Source organism: Stenella coeruleoalba (assembly GCF_951394435.1).
Source record: "Stenella coeruleoalba genome assembly, chromosome: 3".
NCBI classification, from domain to species: Eukaryota; Metazoa; Chordata; class Mammalia; order Artiodactyla; family Delphinidae; genus Stenella; species Stenella coeruleoalba.
The window spans coordinates 105813554-105833669 of record NC_137148.1 but is presented as its reverse complement, the minus strand read 5'-3'; the positions used below and the strand labels follow the sequence as shown (position 1 = coordinate 105833669).

Below are 20116 nucleotides of genomic sequence, written 5' to 3'. Positions count from 1 at the left end.
GTAGCTCCCACTCCGCTACCCCTATATTGCCCGCTCCCCCTGCCCCGCCCCCGGTAACCACTAGTTTGTTCTCTATATCTGTGAGTCTGCTTTTTTTCCCGAACAAAATTTTAAATGTAAATAATTTATACAATAGAACTTCGACGTACATCAAAAGCTAGAAATGTTTCTACATAGTTATTCTTCATCACTGTGTATGTAACTAATGATAGAAACCTGGGAAGAGTATGAGAGAGAATGTATATTTTATTTGAAACCATTCAGAATTCCTCTTGGGTACTTTTGAGTTACCAGGCATCAGCTTTAAAGAGGCAGGCAAGATGAAAATGTCATTGGCATTTCGAAACCCACCCAACGTGTCCTAACGATAGCAAGAGCAGAGTGAGTCTGTTGTAAAAATACACTGAATGCCGTATTCTCTCCAAAGCACTTTCATGAAACTTCTAGGGTGAATTAGCCATTGTGCACCATCTGTTTTCAGGTCACATAGTAAAAGGCAGACATACTCACTGGTTTAAAAGTATATTTGAGAGAAATGAAAGTCTTTCTCAGACATAGTTGGTTTTACTTTATTCTTACCTATGGGAATCAAAACATTTGGATTCTGAAGGTTAAAAAAAAAAAGAGGCAACAGCAGATGGAAATAATCTGACCACTTAAAGTTTCACCCACTCCATCCAATCTAGGATTTATTTCAGCTTACAAGATTGTCAGCACTTCGTTCAGGGCTATTTCAAATACAGTAACTAGAAGAATGTAGCTCCTTGCTGCTTAGAGAGCTAAAATATTTTCAGTTGCTTTTTTCCTTTATCTAAATGCTTTTGCTGAAACCTATGGTGAGTACAAAACCAGTTTTAGAGGGAGAAATAATTTTTCTTTTAAGCAACCGACATATGAGTAGTTGTTAGGAATTCAGTGTTCAAACACAAATATTCCTTCTCTTGTCCACATACAGAAAAGGCATTAGAAATTTTTGGGAAATGCTCTCCAGTTTTTCACAATTGTGGTTACTTAAACTTTTTAAAATAAAAACACTATTTGTTCTGTGTGTAAAATTATATATTACTGTTCCCTTAACATGCTAGATATTTTTTCTTCATGTCTTCTGCCTTTTGAAATGCTTTCAGTTGCATTGATTGTTGAGGTTAGAAATGAATCATTGCTATGAATTACTATTAGAGTTAGCACTTTAATTCTAGATTTTGTTTGTTCATTTTTGTTTCCCTAGAGAGTGCGATGGGGGTTTTTATTTTCAGAAAATTAAATTACTATTGTAACTAGTACGTTGAACAAGCATGACTCACAGGCAGGATATGAACAAAAGGCAACTGTATTTTGTTTTTTTCAATCCTTTAAAAATATATTTTTAATTATTCAATGGGAGCAGTTTATCCAATAAGTAAGGAAGAAAACTCAGGCAGCCCCTTACTTTACTATTTTTAGATAGCAAAAATTTATATGACTACTTTAGGTAATGAAAATAATCTGAATTTAGCAATTAGAATGTCCAGCATCATATAATAGTTAATATTCGAACTTGATTTGAAGTTACGACTTCCCTCCCAAGCTCAGACCTTCGTGAGGAAGACATTTCTGACTCCACAGGCTCAAGTGCAGGAGGAAAGGTGAGAAGGCAGAAGCAGTGACAGTGTCCTAGGGTGGCTTCAAGACTTCTGGGCTTCACACAAGTTTAAAGCCAATTTCTTCCTCGTGGGTGATTTCATGATTATGTCAGGGGCGTTGGCCTGCCCTTCCCGAGATGCAGACACTGAATTTTTCTCCTGGTGGCCACTCCTGGCTCAACGTCTTGTCTTTCTGCAGTCCACTTCAGACAGAGATCTAATGGTGTCTCATCACCCTCCACGTAGTCGTTTTAGGAACCTCACTTAGTGTGGCCCATGTCTCATCCATAGGACGTGCCACCCTTTGCCCTCTGAACCGAGTGAACAGAGGTTCTACAGTGGGAATAGCAGCCACTCTCCTCTGTGTGCTACGTGTCCCTGACAGAGTTGGGTGCAAAGCTCTTCAAGTTGCTCCCTGCGAAGCTCTGCTCTCTTGACCAGGGGTGAGGATGGAAGCATGCCCAACTTGTAATCTGGCTCTTCCAAAAAAATCCTCCTCAAAAACTCTTCTCTTAATTGCTATTCTCTAAATTGTATCCTCGGTATTGGGAGGGGTTTAAGGACCTGGCAACCAATTTTCCATCTCTACTTCCTTCAGGATGGAGTCTCAAAATTCACCTTGTTATATGATATTTAGCACCATGGGATTTCAGCTTAAAGTTCCTTTTTAGCATCCTGTTACGTTAGTATTTCAATATCTTCATGAACGCTGTTTGACAGTTCTGTCAGGTAAAAGGTTAATTTTTTTCTTTACCCTAGTTCTGCTATTTACTAGCTGTGAGGCCTTAGGCAAGACACATTACCTCTCTGTGCCTCCTTTGCTCACTAGTTGTTTTTGAAGATTAAATATGTTAACATTAGACATATTTGTGTAAACTTGAATGATGTCTGGCACATAAAACATGCCCAATAAGTTAACTACTACAATTATTACTGTTTTGTTAAATCGGAATAGTGATGTTACATCAAAAATAGTCTTAGAGTTGCTGCTTTAAGCTATAAAGAAAAGTTGATACTAAAGAATGTAAAATACAGCTAGCATCTTGTGTCCATACCAATTTTACCTTTGGTAAAGATAAAGTATGATAATTCCATGAAAAAATCCTTTAGCAATTCCAAGTTTTAAGAAAGAAAAGACATGGAGAAATTTGATAACATATGGAACAGGTATAGCTTAGGATGAAGTCGAGTCATCCACCAAAATATTCATGTGATCATGTTCTGATCGTGCTGCTGGTATCGGTACCTCTAATCCTGTCCACTGGGAACAGTGGCTTGGTTACATTGAAGAGAATAATGTGAACTAAGGTTCCAGTGTGGGGTCTTTGAAAAGGAAAAAGTCAACTGTCTTCATTAAAAATAGAAGTGAGTACCATAGGCTTTTTATCAACTTGCTTCTAAAAATTGTTCCTGGCTTATGTTCTTAACATGAAAACAGAAATAACTTTGACCATTCTATGATGCCTTTTGAGATAAGTGGTACCATCCTAAGAACTCACAAAAATCTTATTGAAAATCATGAACTATGTGGTATTTGTGCATATTTGTCATTGTGTTGAGTCCTATTCTTATGTGTAGCTCAGAGCTGACTGCCAAACCAGGCCATAGCAGAAGCAGAAAGGGACAGCACGTCCCCTTCCCAGGGTTGGAGTAGTAAAATCTTATGACCTTCTTCTATCTGAGCATACACAGATCTCATTGTTTAATGCGGCCACACATCTCATTGTTTTAACGGGAAACATCACCACATTGTAAGACATAGGTGACTCACTTTGCATAACAAGCAGATAAAGTTATTTCCAACAAGTTATGAATAATTATAGATATTTATAATAATGGTTATCTCTTTGATGGAATTGCCATATCAATAGACTGCTTAAAAGCTCTACTGCTTCTCTGGCCTGTATGATGATCTGAGTTTTTTTATAGTTCACCATTTACCATCTCATAAAGTTGTATTATATTTTATGAGAATTTAGAATGAGAGAACTAAGCAGGATACGCTACTTTGGGGTGTAACAGGACATAGTAGAAAGAGGAAAAGTTTTGGAGGTCACACAAGCCTGAGTCTGAATTCCAGGTCAGACAGTGGATAGTCTACAGCTTTGAGGTACTTATATAACCGCTCTGAACCTCAAACTCCTCATTTATAAAAAGTGGGTAATGATCACTATCCTATGGAGTTGTTGGCCTGAATGTTCAACAAGATAATGTCTGTAAAGCAACAAGCACAATGCCACAGATACATAATGATAGTTATTGAATATTATTTGTGTAACTGGATTTATTGAGAGTCTGCAATGATTAAAACACAGTCACAACAGTAAATTGGGGGTTGAAGAGAAAGGTCACCTAACTCAGAAATTTAAGTAAGAAAGTTCATGACCAAGCAGTATCATCTCAAGGTAGTTTAACTGCACTGCACTTCATTGTTCATAAGAACTTCTAAAATAGAAATAATATTAAATGTAGTCAGTGATTAGAGCTCTAAGTCTTGTTTGTAACTGTGGAAATATACCTGGCTCAATGACAGGCCCGTGAGGAAAAGTGGGATAATTGATGCTTGTGTAGCACATAAAACTTCTTGGAGAAAAAAAAAAAAGAATTGTTGATAATGCATTTATTCTTTCCCTCTCTCAACAAACATTTGTTGATTTCTTAACACTATGAGATGCTAAAGATACAAAGAAAAAGAAAAGTGGCAGATGCCTTCTAGAAGCTTCCCATATAGTGACCACTTAAGTTACAAGAAGCCTTCAGTTTTGAAATCTCTTTGTCTCTATCACTGTCTCAAATCATTGTTCTTCTGTCTCCTTTAGATACTCACATGCGCAGTACATGCTATGGTGGAATCAAGAAGGGAGTGTGTGTCCGTCCTTTTCCTGGTGCAGTGACCAAGTCTGAATGCTGCTGTGCCAATCCAGACTATGGTTTTGGAGAGCCCTGCCAGCCATGCCCTGCTAAAAATTCAGGTAGTCACCTTCGCCAGTTTCACACCTGATAAAGAATCTAGAAATGTCACATTAGATATTTGGCCAAAGAGTACCTCGGCTCTGAAGTGTTTTGTCTTTATTTTTAATGGAAGAAAAGAAATCCAAATCTGTGTTGACATGTGAAGCATATAATAAAGAGATCTATCTTGTTTTTACTTATGATCTCTAGGCAGAGAGAACACACGGTGAATTTTATGATTATTTATTTATTTTATGATCCAATTATGACTGTTACAATGGATTCTTTACGTGAATATGTTAGCCTCAAAATCTTCCATCCCTTCTGTCATTCTGAAGATAAATAGCATAAAATTTACGTATCACTTTCAAGGTTATAATAAGTTCATGAGAACCTGGTTTTATTTATTTATTTTTAATCTTTACACAGAATGGTCTTAGGCTGCAGTCTACCAGAAGTTCCAGTCTATCAGGAATATCAGTAGTTCCAGAAAGTCATAAATTTATTTCTGAATGTTGTCATGAATTATAGGCACATTAAACAGTTTAATTCTTTGACTATTCTATGACTTGTTTATTCATATTTTTATGAAAACTGTATTGAATAGATGTAAGTACAGTAGGGAATCAGAAATAAACACAATCTCTTTTCCTTTAAAGTTGGGAATAGTTGAAAATATAGGTAGGCAAACATATAAATTACAGTTTGGTATGATTGCTGCCTTAAAAGGGACATAAAGAACTGGGAGAGCACAAAGGGAGGAGCAGTTAGTTGCCTGGGGAGGCTGGGAAAGACTGCACAGAGGGGTGGAGGCTTACTTTGGTCTTGAAAAAAGGAATAAGAACTTCCCAGGTAGAAGATGGAAGAAATGAATTCCAGCAAAGGAAGTGGCTTGTAATTCTGTTAAAAATCCTAAATGGACTGTTCAAACCTTAGCAAAATGGTGAGAGTCCCTCGGGAAGAATTACTGAGTATGACATTTTTTAAAAAGAGGAGTTAATGAAGGAAGTCTTCCCCTAAAATGTTAAGTGAATTATGCATATTATGAAAGAAGTGCAAAAATTGATAACAAGACTAGGTAAAAAGATTAGTGGCTAATAAAATGAGTTCTGAATATAAGTGGAAATATAGGACACAATAAAGATAGCATTGAGATCAGTGAGAACAAATTAAACTAAGTAATTAATATTGTTGATAAATATTGGGAAAAATATGGAGTTAGCTCCCTACATTAAATGTTACAAAATAATTTTTTTGTAGAAGATACAAACTTTTTGTTATCCTGTAATGATAAAGGACACTCAAAACAGACCCCAAAGACTAAAATACACATATAAAGTAGAAAAATATTTTATTTAATTTATAACGAATTTACATTAATCAATAAGGAAAGTTGAAATCCTCTATAGAAAAAAGTACAGTGTACATAGAACTTCACAAAGCAGAAAGGCAAATGGTAGAGTGCCATATAAAAATTAAAAGAAATCTATCTAAAATTAAAAGAAAAGTTTAAAAAGGTGTCATTTTTGTTTATTAGATTGGTAAAATACAAATGATTGATTTTCCCCAGTGTTGGGGAGGATATACAGAAATGGGTACTCTCTTACATTGGTGTTAGAAGGGTAACCTGGGATATTTAGGGAGAGGGGGACTATCAAAAACCTTAAAAGAGACATAAACTTTGAGCAGTTTTACTTCCAAGAGATTAACCTAGTGATAGAATTAAACTTTGTATTTTTTTATTATAATTGCAGAAAGTTGAACAAACCTAATTTCATCAATAAGAGATTGATTGAATGAGTGTGGTAGATCCACATAACTGAGAAAAGATGTTAAATCGTCTTTATTATAAATAGGCTATTACATGAAATGTCTATTGTAGAGTACAGAGGGTCCAAGCCTGCTCCCCACTTACAAACTCTATGACCTGAGCATGTTACTTCCCATCTCTATCCAAGCTCTCTTGGGATTAAAAGAGGAAAAATAACAGTATCTAGTTTGTGGTAGTGGGAGGATTAAATAAATTATTAGATGCAAAATGCTAGAACAACACCAGGCACATCACGTGGTAAATGCTATTTATTACGTGTTTTCTATTATTTTATTATTGAGAGGAGAAGAAAAGCTAAAAAGCAATCTCTGTTGTACAATTTAGATATTTTTAAAGTTTACATAAGTAGAAAATATTTGTAATCTTTATCAATATATTAATGAAATTCAGGGTGATAATCACAGTTATTTTTATTTACATTTTTATGCTTACCTGTGATTTTGGAATTCTTAAAATAATTTTGTGCTAGAAAATGGTCCTTTTCATTTTAAGTTGTTGCAGGTAATTCTTAATGATAGTTTTGGAGTTATGTAAGTGACTTGTGTATGGAACAGATATAATTTAGAGTTTTTGATTTCTCTATTTGTTTTTATCTTACAGCTGAATTCCACGGTCTTTGTAGTAGTGGAGTAGGTATCACTGTGGATGGAAGAGGTAGCTCTATTCAATTCTCAATCTTATAATAATTATATAGTTTTATAGCTTTATTATTATAATATTATAGATAAGATGTATTTAATATTATAAAAATATATCAGTATAAAGTAATAAAATAAATTATCTCCTAGAACAATGGTTATAAGCTAGATGGTATCAATAAGTATGTAGATGTACATTTTTCATAGTAGATAAATATTTATCTGTTAAACATGCATTGTTTAAAATGTCACTAACAAACTACAACCATGATTTTACGGATACCGTCACTTAAGAAGAAGCTAGAGCTTGTAAAAAAAAAAAAAAGAAAAACAAGACAATTTAAAGAAAAATGTTAAATAATGGTGCTGACATGGTTTAAACAAAAACAATCTGTAAGAGATATTTGATATGGATCTTTAAGAGATATTTGAGATATACTGCCCTAAAAATAAATTGACTACTTATGACTAAGAATACTAAAATGTTTCTGTCCAACCAAAGAAGTACAAGGTTTCATTAAAGTTTTCTTTTTTAAAATTTAGCACTATGATTAACAAAATTACAATATAGAACTTGAACATTAAGTACATATGTGTTTATAAAGTTATTTTATATGTTAATAGTGTCCTTTGTTTTTTTAAAATAAAATTGTAGGGTGCTATTAATCTTTAGTTTACATATATATTCTAATACTTTCATGTTTGAGGAGACTTTAGACAAATTATAGATTGACAGTAAATATCACATTTTTTTGCAAAGAACGTCAGAAACCAGAGTAAAGGAGCAAACTTTTACAATGATGTTTCTCCCAAAAATTAAATTAAAAGACTAACATTTCTGGAGTATTTAAGGCTTCCCAAATTCTAGAACACAGTAGTTAGGATTAAAATTTGAGCATAGTTACCAAAATTTTATTTTATGCTGACTCCGTTTTTTTATTCCCTTTCAATATGGCCTCCCCAACAGAGCCATTGCAACTAGATGGTTGCTCATACAAGTACATCATTCCTCAAGTCCCACGGCCCACGGGTGACAGAGCGTAGTCATGTTCATGGCTTGTTGTAAAACACTGTGTTCTCAAGCATCCACATTTGAACTGTCCTCTCCATTAATTTCAACTTATCAACAATGAGTAACATTTAATAAGTATCATATTACTTAGTTGACTATAAAAAATGATAATAAAATAGAAATATTCCAGGCCTTCAGGACCATAAAATTATACAGACACCCTAATAAATCTTTGCCTTTTAATTAGATGGTTATAATACCTATCAAGTTGAGTTTTCCTTTGGGTTTTGAGCCAACAGTCTATAAATTTCTTTATTAATTTTATCATAAATGCCAGCACATTACATGGCTTAATGCTTTGAATTTCTGCCGGTCCCCTTCATTTTTCTTTTGACTTACCAGGAAGTGTCCCATATCTCTCTATTTTATTCTCACTCCTTATTTTCATTTCGTTTCCCTTTCTGAATGGCAAATTGGGGGTTTGCAGGGTTAGACACTACGTATTTTGAGTGATCTTTACTAGACATACATGTATCAACAGACAGTAAGTGGCTGTGAGCATTAAACTCTGAACATTTAATGCAGATATCAATGAGTGTGCTCTGGATCCTGATATATGTGCCAATGGAATTTGTGAAAATTTACGTGGTAGTTACCGTTGTAATTGCAACAGTGGCTATGAGCCAGATGCCTCTGGAAGAAACTGTATTGGTAAGTTATTTGTTTTATTATACAAGAGCCTTTTGTATAGTTTAATCCCATGGATTATAGGAGAAATCAAACTACAAATAAATGAGTGAAACTAGAGATCTTACAGTTTTTCTTGTTTCCTTTTTAGTGCAGAGATAGAAAAATATGGGAATCAAACAAATGCTGTTACATAGTAACAGACTTTTTAGTGGCACAATTTAGTATTTAAATTATTTTTTTCCCAAGTGAATGGACACAGAGTCAGTTATCGGCCTGTTATATCTGCATATATCTTAATCCTATAATTTTTCACTAGGAAGTGGGATTCAAAAATTAATGAGGCAGTGTGGATAATAATAAGTTAAGAAAATTAAATATTACAGGTTGACTTATAAAGAATCAGTTGCTGCAAAATATCCAAACATGATAACTGAGATGGGTGTTTCCTTTTGTAATTTATAAGGGAATGTTTGAAAAAACTCAAGTATGTAGTTCGTATGTTCAAGAATTTGTGAAGAATCTAGATTTTCCCGTGGAGCACTTGAGTTCACTTTTATAAAACGAATGTTATTCCATCCATTATTATATATAATAATTTTTACATCTAACCACTGATGACTCTTACATCCAAGTCTTGATGATTATGATTAGAAAGAAATACATTTTTCTGTGTTTATGGCTCTGGGTTTTATTACTGATTTATGTTATTATATATCCATTTCACCTTGGGTTGAAGACATACATACAGATGGATATATAAAGCTATATTAAATATCATGTACTTATAACAGATTTTGATATCTGTTGGGAAGGGCACCAGCCAGAGATTGTTGAACATTTATAAAAATACGCAAAGCAGCTAGTTTTTATTCCCCAGAAGCAAAGTTGCTTCCAGCATAGTGTCCAAGTACAGTTGAGCACATGAGTACCCTACTGAAAACAGGGAGATTCAGTGAGCATTCACACATTGAACATGGTTCATGGCACTACTCAACTATTTAAAGTAGGTACGTGCATAATTTTGATAAAATTAAAACTAGATTTTAAAAATAAAAATGAAGCCGAATTCCAGTTTTAGTTTGCTGGGGCTGCCCTAACAAAGTACACAAAACGGGGTTGCTGAAAACAACGGAAATTGATTGTTACAGTTTGGGAAGTCAGAAGTCCAAAATCAAGGTGTCAACAGGATCACACTCTTTCTAATGGCCCTAGGGGAGAGTCTTTCCTTTCCTCTTCTAGTCTCTGGTGTTTGCTGGCAATCTTTAGCATTCCTAGACTTTTAGATGTGTCACTCTAGCCACACATCCATCTTTCCCCTGTGTGTCTTCACATCAGCTTCCCTCTGTATGTGTTTGTCCCTATGTCAAAATTTGCCCTTTTTCATATGGACTCCAGTTGTTGGTGTCCATACCTATATTGGAATACAACCTACCTGAAGGATCTTATTTTAACTTGATTACTCTGTAACAATCCTATTTCTAAATAAGGTCACATTCTGAGGTACTGTGGGTTAGGGATTCAAAATATTTTTTGAGAGACCCATTTCAACCCGTAGCATGGACTAATGGATAAATAAATAGTGATTCAGCCACTTGATAAAATGTACAATCATGAGGGAGATTATGGTGATGCTTAAAGTATAATACCGCTGTGGGGCAGTAAGTAAATGAAGAACAAAGTAGTAATGTGCCTTTTCCAAATCATTACACACCTCCCAGGAACTTCAAAAGCATCTTAAAAGTAGCCACAAGAATAAGAATGTTCCATATGAGTAAAACCAAATATATTTTGCTTAGGATCAGGAATGTGTTTTGGATACGAAGAGACTGAGTCAAGGTATGGGGTGAGGAAAAAAACAAACAACAGAAATAAAACATTTTGATCACTGTGCTGTTTGTTTCACTGTGTGTGTCTCCTGTCTTCTAACGGTTGCTTCCAGACATTGATGAGTGCCTGGTAAACAGACTGCTCTGTGACAATGGCCTATGCCGAAACACACCTGGGAGCTACAGCTGCACCTGCCCACCTGGCTATGTGTTCAGGACTGAGACAGAGACGTGTGAAGGTAAGAGCCATCTTCCTTCGTTGTGAACAGTAAGCACCTCGATATGCGTGAACCACAAGTACGTTATGAAGCAGTAGAGCAGAAAGAATGTTGTTTGAATATGTTTAAAATTGTATAATCTCTTTCAGCTAATCTGCCAGTTTTAGAAATAGCATGCACCTAACCCAGTTTATAAAACCATCAGTTTTGTCCCATTCAGATGAAATATCACCAAACATTTTGAATTTAATGGGAAAAAAAAGTGAAAGGAGCCAATTTGTTTTACTTGCTAATAAAATGTCAGATTTTTGTTTGTTTTTCCCTTTTTAAAACCACTGTGACACATTAGCCTGGGGGAACCTGCACTGTAATGGCAAAGTCAGCTCTTAGGCATTTTATTTATGAAATGATTGATAGACCTCAGAGGTTGGCCCAGAAAATATTTGGGGCTTGAGTAAAAATGGTCACCTTAATTAAATTTATAGTCCAAGAAAATTGTCATTTGCATTTGAAAATTTTGAAGTTATAATTTGGGCTTAAAGATCGTGAATCACTGTTTAAAAACGTCTTCCTTTGCTTTTAAGCTCATTTTTCTTCAGTGGGAGTTACATGAATGAGTTAAATGCTTAGGAAAGGCCTCATTTTCAGTAGATACCAGCTAAGCAATGAGTGCCTTCAATTATGTTTTTGTTTCTTGATCAAAGTACTGTGTATTTCAGAATACTCTGTGGTATGACTACTAGTCATTGTTCCTTTTAAGTCTCACTGTGTGGGCCTACAGAAGTGTCCCATGACATTCTCAAATCCAATAACTACTTCCGAATAGTAACCTTTTCAAAAAAAAAATTTCATCTTTAGTTATTTGGAGTAGCCCTTTTTTATCTGTTAAAGTATTTGTTTCCTAGTGACTTCATAGCCAAGAAAACTGCAATAGTAATATTATGCAAAAAGATGTTAACATTCTCGTCATCTTATTGTTTAACTTCAAAGCATTCTTATGAACAGAAACAAGTTAGGACTCAAACAAGATGCCAGAACACAAAGGACTTAGCTGAAGTCAATGAAATGCAATCACAAAGTGCAATTCTCAGTTTGGATTGAATTTGAGGGACCACTGAAAAGCAGTAATTAACCTGAAGAAAGAAAAAAAGGGAAGAAAAAAGAAAACCTCGGCATAAAATGCAGTTTTTCTGAACTTAGTTCTGATAATTGTTGAGTTCCCCTCCTATCCACCACCTGTGGCAGGAGCTGTTCAAAGAAAAGCGCACTTTCCATTCCCAGCTAAAGTACTTGAAGATTCATCCTGTCCATAGATGAGCAGAGACGACAGGGGGCACGCTTAAGAATTTTGAATATTTTCACATAATATGTGTTTAGCCTAAGCTTCTTAAATGTATTCAACCAGAGTCTTTATTTTCTAGCACCCACTCCCCTCAACACCTCTTATCCTTCAAAATTGCCATGAGAAACTTTGTAAAAGAAAAAAAATTCTAGCCATATTTCCTCCATGAGTTTTTTGGAGGGTGGGAGAAGGGATTTCAAGAATTGTGTTTCTTTCCATTTTGTTTTTATTCCCGACTTTCTACACTTCCTTCTCACTGCCCTTTATCAGTTTTATCTATTGTCTCTTGGAAGATAAGCTTCTGTTAAATATCAGGAAGCTCTGAAAGCAAGAATAGCTAAGGGTATCATCTTGATTTAACTGGGAAGCTGAAGATTATTAGGACTGGTTTCCCTGTCCATAGCAACAGAACCCTTTGGTGCTCTTGTGAGGGAGACACAACGGGGAACTAAATGGTTGGTGTCTGATTCAGTTTCGTCACTTTGGTTTGCGTACCAAATCATCGATATTTATAGCATATTTCTTCCATTTTAACGAGTAAGATGAAGTTGAAGGGTACTGAGAGGTGAAATACCAAAGGGTAAATAAAAGGGATTCGCCTACTTACGTGAAAAAGTGAAGAGTAGGAGCTAATGGTGTTTAATAGTATGACATTGGATGATTACATAAATATTAAGGCATATTAATACCAAATCAGGCAACAGTGATGGTTAGAAAACATGGTCTTTACTTATTTTGTCCAAAGGATAATTGTTCCTGATAAACCTGAGCCTTTTCTTTAATACGAAATATGTTTTATTATCTGTCGTTTATAAGAAAGAAGTTTATATTATGTAAATAAAAGAGAAATGATAGAGAAATATTTTAGTTCTAGCCTTATGACATTTGTGGAAATAAAATTGATTTATGGTGAGAAATCCAACCAAATAACTGTTATTTCTACACTTTCTTCCCACTATTAAGTTATTTGCATTTTATTAAGTGTTTTGCAAAAAAGAAATAGACCTGCAGACCACGGATATCTTTTTCCCTTGGGTGTCCTCCTTATTTCCAGCCTTGCATTCACACAATAAATTTGTCTGCCTGAAGCAGTTCTCTGCATGCTATTCTTTCTAAACTAATTTCCAAAGACTAGGCAGGGAATTATCAGCCAATTCATTGCCGATTCTAGCTTTCTCTATATATATTTGCTAGATTCACTAATTTTGCTTGTCATTCATGTTTTCAACAGGCTATTTTAAATACGTAATAAATAGCAGTGATCAAGTTTCTTTGATATTTCAAACTGAAGTTACAAAAATTTATTTTACTTTTTTGTTTGAGCTCTGAGAGTCTGTGAAAGTTAAAATTTTTATAGCAAGCACTGTGGTTTAGATTGTGTTTCCAGTGACATAACTAGTTAAATGTAAACCAGATGTGCTTTGAAGTTTATTTCCAGGAATGTACAGTGAACTGTTTCAGTTCCTGGTTCCACGACATTTATAACATAAAAACATTGTATTTAAAGAAAAATTAAACAGTTTATATTTGTAGCTGTCATGGCATGTGTTTATAGTTTTTGAGTTCATAATTGCTTAATATAAAATAGGGATTTTGAAAGTATATGATACTGACATTTTTCTTTTGGGGGAGCTTCTTACAAATAAAATTAGTAGGTAATATATCATCTGTCTTCAGATTAGGTATCTGCTGCTTTTTTGGCTGATTTCTTTTTTACATTGTGTTTTTATTGAAAGAATTTTAGTACTCTGGAATAGATGTTTTCATTCCAAATCTGTGCTATATTTATAAAACCTGCTCTTGTATTTTTCTTTTAAGAGGCCTTCTTGCTACAAATGACCTGAAAGAAAGATGCATTTATATTTCTTCACACAATTTCTACTTGAAGAATTCATTTTATACCTGGGTACTTCTTTAGTAGTTTTGAAATAGCAAAGAAGGAACATAACTGTTTTCCGCATGGATTTTTAAATTTGCATTTCAAGTCCATAGACTTGAAAATCAGTGAGCCCTGCCTTTTCAGAACCAGTTTAGTTTGTATTTGACTTGAGATGTTCAAGAGTAAACATTACAATCGTCTAGTTATTTATTTGCATGTTTTCCTTGGTATATATAGTATTCATGTTTAATTCAAAGAGGTGTTTAGAAAAAAATAAGTATTATGGTGAACTCGGAAACTGTAGTGTTCAAAAAAAAAATCTTGAGGTATGTTGACCTGTTTCGGATAGTTAACCAAATACAGAAAGAAATCCATGTCTCTCTTCCTTAAATTGAGTGGTTTAATTTATATTGAAGGTCAGTCTTTGATATTGTTTCTAAACACTTTAGCTAAATCTTGTATTTATTTTTAATTAACTCATGTTAAGCTATTTAACTTTATTGGCTTGACATTTTGCTTAGTCACCACTTGAGAACATAGGCATACTCTAATTCTGACCGTCATACTTCTGACCGTCATACTTCTGACCGTCAACAGGAGTTGTTTAGATTATGGTATATGATTTGATTTAGGACTCAGATCAAATTAATGATGGTAAAGGTCTATTTAAAACAATTAAAAGATTTTTTTCTCTTTTTAATTTTAGCACAATCAGTTGTGCTTTAAAAATGTCTCACACCAGGGGGCTTCCCTGGTGGCGCAGTGGTTGAGAGTCTGCCTGCCGATGCAGGGGACACGGGTTCGTGCCCCGGTCCGGGAAGATCCCACATGCCGCGGAGCGGCTGGACCCGTGAGCCATGGCCGCTGAGCGTGCGCGTCCGGAGCCTGTGCTCCGCAACGGGAGAGGCCACAACAGTGAGAGGCCTGCAAAAATGTCTCACACCAAACATGGAAATGTGAACGGGAAGGTGGATAAGGGCTAGAGGAGAATGCTGTACCCAGTATTAAAGTTTCATCCCTTATTCCCTGATTTGTATCCAGAAATTTGGAATTAAAGCCAGCATTGTGATATGTTGTCTCTACTACAGGCTTTTTAAATTCTTCCAAAACCTCTCGGAGCCACAAATGACAGAAACAGTCACTTTTGTGCACAGCACACATTGCACCCAGGAATATGTTGCTTTCCGTTGAATCAGAATTCAGATTTCCCACAGGAAAATTACATCTCATTATAGGAGAAAATGAATCCAATTTATGTAAAGTTGTAGTGAAACAGTGAAGCTTTAGATGCTAAACCCTTTCAAAATAGGCTGATTCCTATAGTCCTACTGAGTCCCCGGCCGTGCACATGTGTATTCACACAGTAAAATGCACTTCTCCTTTCCCCATTCACTTTATGCCTCATAGAACCATATTAAAATTACAAGAGCCAAGCTTACCAGACATTCTGGCATAGCGTGGCTTGTTGGAGTAATATTTTCCAGAAACACATGGCAGCTCTAACAGAATCTTTTCCTTCTGGATTGTAGATATAAATGAATGTGAAAGCAACCCATGTGTCAATGGGGCCTGCAGGAACAACCTTGGATCTTTCAATTGTGAATGTTCTCCTGGCAGCAAACTCAGCTCTACAGGATTGATCTGTATTGGTAAGATTCATACATGGTGCTGATGTTTCAGTTTCACTACAAAGATAAGCAGAGACCTCAGGACTTCTGTGGATAAAAACAGAACACGATCACAGGAAGCTAATAATTAGGAGTTACTTCAGTTGTTTTCTCTTGTTATCAAGATGGGAGTACAACATGATAGCATAAACTGGACAGGCTCTTATATTTTGTTAGATTCTGGGAAGCGTTCCTTTTTTATAAGTATATATATTATGCTATACATTATAAGCATTTCCATACCACACACATATTTATATTCATTCCCCAGGAATGCCTTAGGCATCAATACAATCAAATCCTTACTGCATACATTTTATAAACAACCTTCAATGGTAAACAGAAATGTGATCGCATTTGGACTCAGTTAACAAGAATTTGAAGAGTTTAAACTTTAAACAAATAGAAAGAATTTATTGTTTTTTTTCATTTCTCCCATCAATCATAAATTTATGAGCTCCAAGGAAGAGAAGATAACTGTTTTCTTGCTTTGGGAAATCTCTAAGAGAGAAAGATTCCAAAACTTCCAAGACATCTTTCAATGTATCTCAAAACATATAAGGTCAGTTTTTGACGATAGGAGATATATAAAATGAAATAGTCTGATCTATCACTATAAGCAACCGTTTAGCATATGTAAGGGAAAAAACGATCCCAGTCATTCTTTCCTGCTTCTAGTGTCTATGGCTACACTGGCTAAGTATACATACTTCATATTATTACCTAGTATCCACCTTTAAAGGGAACTAAATATATATTTCCAAGTAGTTAGGGAGATGTTTCAGTTTTACATAGTGCCAAATAAATTGGCTGTTTTTGTTTGTTATTTATTCAATATCAATTTTCAATTTAGTATTTTCCAAAGACAATAGTATTTTCAGTATTATGTCTGATGCTAGCAATATTTAGCTGGATGCTTAGAGTACCTGTTTGTCACAGGAGGAGAACTGACCAAGTCCAAAGTTTCAATGAAAACCTTCCCTTTGGAAATGCCAACTCTTCATCTCCCAGTGAGGTACAGCTGGTGAAATTTGAGCCTTGCTCAGCTCTCCATACTAGGAAATAGACTGCCATCTGCCTAGGGCATTACTTTTTTTTCTCACAGAATTCCTGGTTTGGGGGGGGACGTGTGGGTTGGATCTGGTAAGGCAGAAATATTTTTGCTAAGCCACAGTTTCCAACTGAGATAGACTCGTTTTATTATGCGAAGGAAATGAACTCAGCATTAGTCAATTAATGTCTCAGAAAACTAACTCTGTATGCCACTTGGGCATCAAAGATATCTTAGTTTTTGCTTTGTCATAAACATGTCTATGATTTTGGCCTTTACCATTATAGTTATTAATGAAAAGGAACAAAGACTTTCTATTTCCAAGTCATTATGTTGGACACCTAAACACCACCATATTTTTCTCAGCCAACGTGTTACGTGTTTTCATTCATTGTGATCATATTTGAATATCCCAGCCTAAAGCTGCTCAGAAAGAAATTTACTTAATATTTTAAAATTTTAGACATCATTTTTTCTTCTTTTTTTATTAAAAACAGAATTCTAGTTTTAAAAAGGGAGTTAATAGTAAAATATACTTAGGAAATATTATGAATGTACTTTTTAATAGGACTGTCAAATGGCTTTAATCAGTAATTAGCCTGCAAGCTGTTCTTGGTAGGGGCCAAATCTCTAAATTTAGAACTGGATGGATAAAAATTCCCTGATATAATTAAAACTTTAAAATTGTCAGAATGTACATGAATTAGTTAGATACAAAGAATATTTAGGGATTTAGAAGATATTATGCAAACTTCCTAAGTATAAACCAATCTTGAACTGTTCTAGAAACTACTTGAAGAGACTGCTGTATGCTGGTTGAAATGATTAAATATAATAGAACTATAAATTTGGTTAATCTTTCCTGCATTACACTGCTCACATCTGATAGCTCTGCATAATCTAGTCCAATCTCCTTCATCTTTGGCTTGGATCTGCATTCTGGGCATGGACACGACAGGCGCAATGCTCCTCATCTTAGCCTATTAGCAGCGTTTAGCACCGTTCATCACTCATCCCTTCTCAAGAATTTTTTCATTTATGGCCGCCTCCTCTTTTCCTTTCACTTTTCTGGCCTGTTTTCTCAGTTTCCTTTGTTAAATCTTTCATATTCTCCTGTTTTCCAATTTGAAATGTCTCACAGGTCAGTCCTTGGACCTCTTTGCTTCTGTCTTACACTCATGCTTAGATGGCCTCTACATTGACTCACATTTCTCTCTCCATCCTTAATCTGTCTGCTAATTTCAGACTTGTATTTCTAATTATCTGCACAGTGTCTCCATTTGGGTGTCTAGTTGACATTTCAGACTTAGCAAATTTCTATCTTTCAGCTTAAATCTGTGTCTCCTAGAATCATTTCTGTCTTTTCAAATGGTAACTCCATTCTTGTAATTGCCAGCCTCTAAAATCCTGGAGTCATCCTTGATGCCTTTCTCTCAAACTGCACATTTAATCCATCAGTAAATCCTATTGATTGTACTTAAAGTTTATCCATATTTCAACCACTTCTCACCACCAAGATCAACAACCCCCAGTCCAAGCCACCATTATTTCTCTTCTTGATTTTTACTGTAGCCTCTAGCTTATCTGCTTTCCCTGCTTTATTTTTTTCAGAGATCTTAACCAACCTCTGACTATATAACTACGTCTATATTGTGACTCTGTGTGTGTGTGTGTGTGTGTGTGTGTGTATGTGTAGGTATATAGGTACACACACAAAAGAAAAAACAGTCAGGAGATAGAGATGGATTGTATATGTGTGTGTATGGATGGATTTGGGGACTTTTCAGTGTTGATACAATACCAGCCTACAGAAGCAGAGTAAAGCCTCTGAAATCATACAACGCAGGTTTGAATCTTGATGCTGACCCTCTCCTAGCTGGGTGACCTTACTTGGGTAAATTAGTTGACCCCTGTGCCTCAGTTTTCTCATCTGAAAGTTGTTCACACCTTATAGGGTTGTTTTAATGGGTAAATAAACTAATACATAGAAAGCTTTTAACAGTGCTTGTTGCTACCTCAATAAATATTAGCAAATATTATTACAATATATCTTACTTAAAATGACTACAGCCAAGGTGATAAATCAGTAATTAACCCAGTCCTTAAAAGACCATTTCAATACACAGTAGCCTTACACAAGCATCTCAGTTTCCTCTGTGCTATGGAATGTACAGGTTTAAGCCTTTAAAAAACCTGTAATTTGAGACCTGATACAAATGCATTTGAGCAAATCTTTTTCATTTGCATACAGTTTTTATCCAAACTGAATCTCAAAACAGAAAAAAGCAAATGGACCGCCTATTTCTTCCCCACAGCCTTGCCCCATAACTTTTTGTATTCAGTCAAGGACAGAATTGTTTGTTTTGTTTTATCCTCTGACGGAGAGGGCTTGGGTTGTAGGTAATGTCCTCTTACCCACTACCTTGTTCCATAGGGAATCAGATTACAACGTCTCCCTTCATGGGCCTGCCAGTTTCACTGCAATTCCCTTTCTGTGTTTCTGGTTGTTTTTTTGTTTTTTTTTTTGTGGTACGCGGGCCTCTCACTGTTGTGGCCTCTCCCGTTGCGGAGCACAGGCTCTGGACACGCAGGCTCAGCGGCCATGGCTCACGGGCCCAGCCGCTCTGTGGCATGTGGGATCTTCCCGGACCGGGACATGAACCCACCGTGTCCCCTGCATTGGCAGGCGGACTCTCAACCACTGCACCACCAGGGAAGCCCTGTATTTTTTTTTATTGTTGATTTTAGCAGTATAACTTTATTTGACCTTATTATTAGATGAGTTTTAAAGTAAATACTGTAGTTTACATTTAGGTCTGTGATGCATTTTGAGTTAATTTTTGTGAAGGGTGTAATGTCTATGTTTATATTAATTTATTATGACCTTAAGTTTGCTAATGACTTGGATACAACACCAAGAGCATGAGTCATGAAAGAAGTAATTAATAAATCAGGCTTCATTAAAATTAAAAACTTCTGCTCTGCAAAAGATATGGTCAAGAGAATAAGAAGCCAAGCCACAAACTGGAAGAAAATATTTGCAAAAGACATATCCGATAAAAAGACTGTTATCTGAAATATAAAGAGCTCTTAAAACTCAACAATAAGAAAACTAACAACCTAATTAGAAAATAAGCTAAAGATCTTAACAGATACTTCACCAAAGAAGATATACAGATGGCAAATAAGCATATGAAAAAATGCCCACATAATATTTCATTAGCGAAATGCAAGTTAAAACAATGAGACACCACTGCACACCTACTAGAATGGTGAAAATCCAAAACACTGAGAACACCAAATGCTGACAAGGATGTAGAACAACAATAACTTATTCATTGTTGGTGGGAATGCAAAATGGTACAGCCACATTGGAGACAGTTTGGAT

The 20116-nt window shown here is 35.3% G+C and overlaps 1 protein-coding gene across 2 annotated transcripts in view; it reads left to right on the top strand.

Annotated features, from left to right (window-relative positions):
• The window catches only part of FBN2 (fibrillin 2), a 233974-nt gene that overhangs the window by 137204 nt on the left and 76654 nt on the right, over positions 1-20116 (top strand). For both annotated transcript variants that reach the window (XM_079916031.1, XM_079916032.1), the window contains exons 16-20: positions 4442-4594; positions 7006-7059; positions 8641-8766; positions 10685-10810; positions 15540-15659. In XM_079916031.1, the coding sequence (XP_079772157.1) occupies positions 4442-4594; positions 7006-7059; positions 8641-8766; positions 10685-10810; positions 15540-15659 (579 nt within the window). The remainder of the gene's footprint in view (positions 1-4441; positions 4595-7005; positions 7060-8640; positions 8767-10684; positions 10811-15539; positions 15660-20116) is intronic.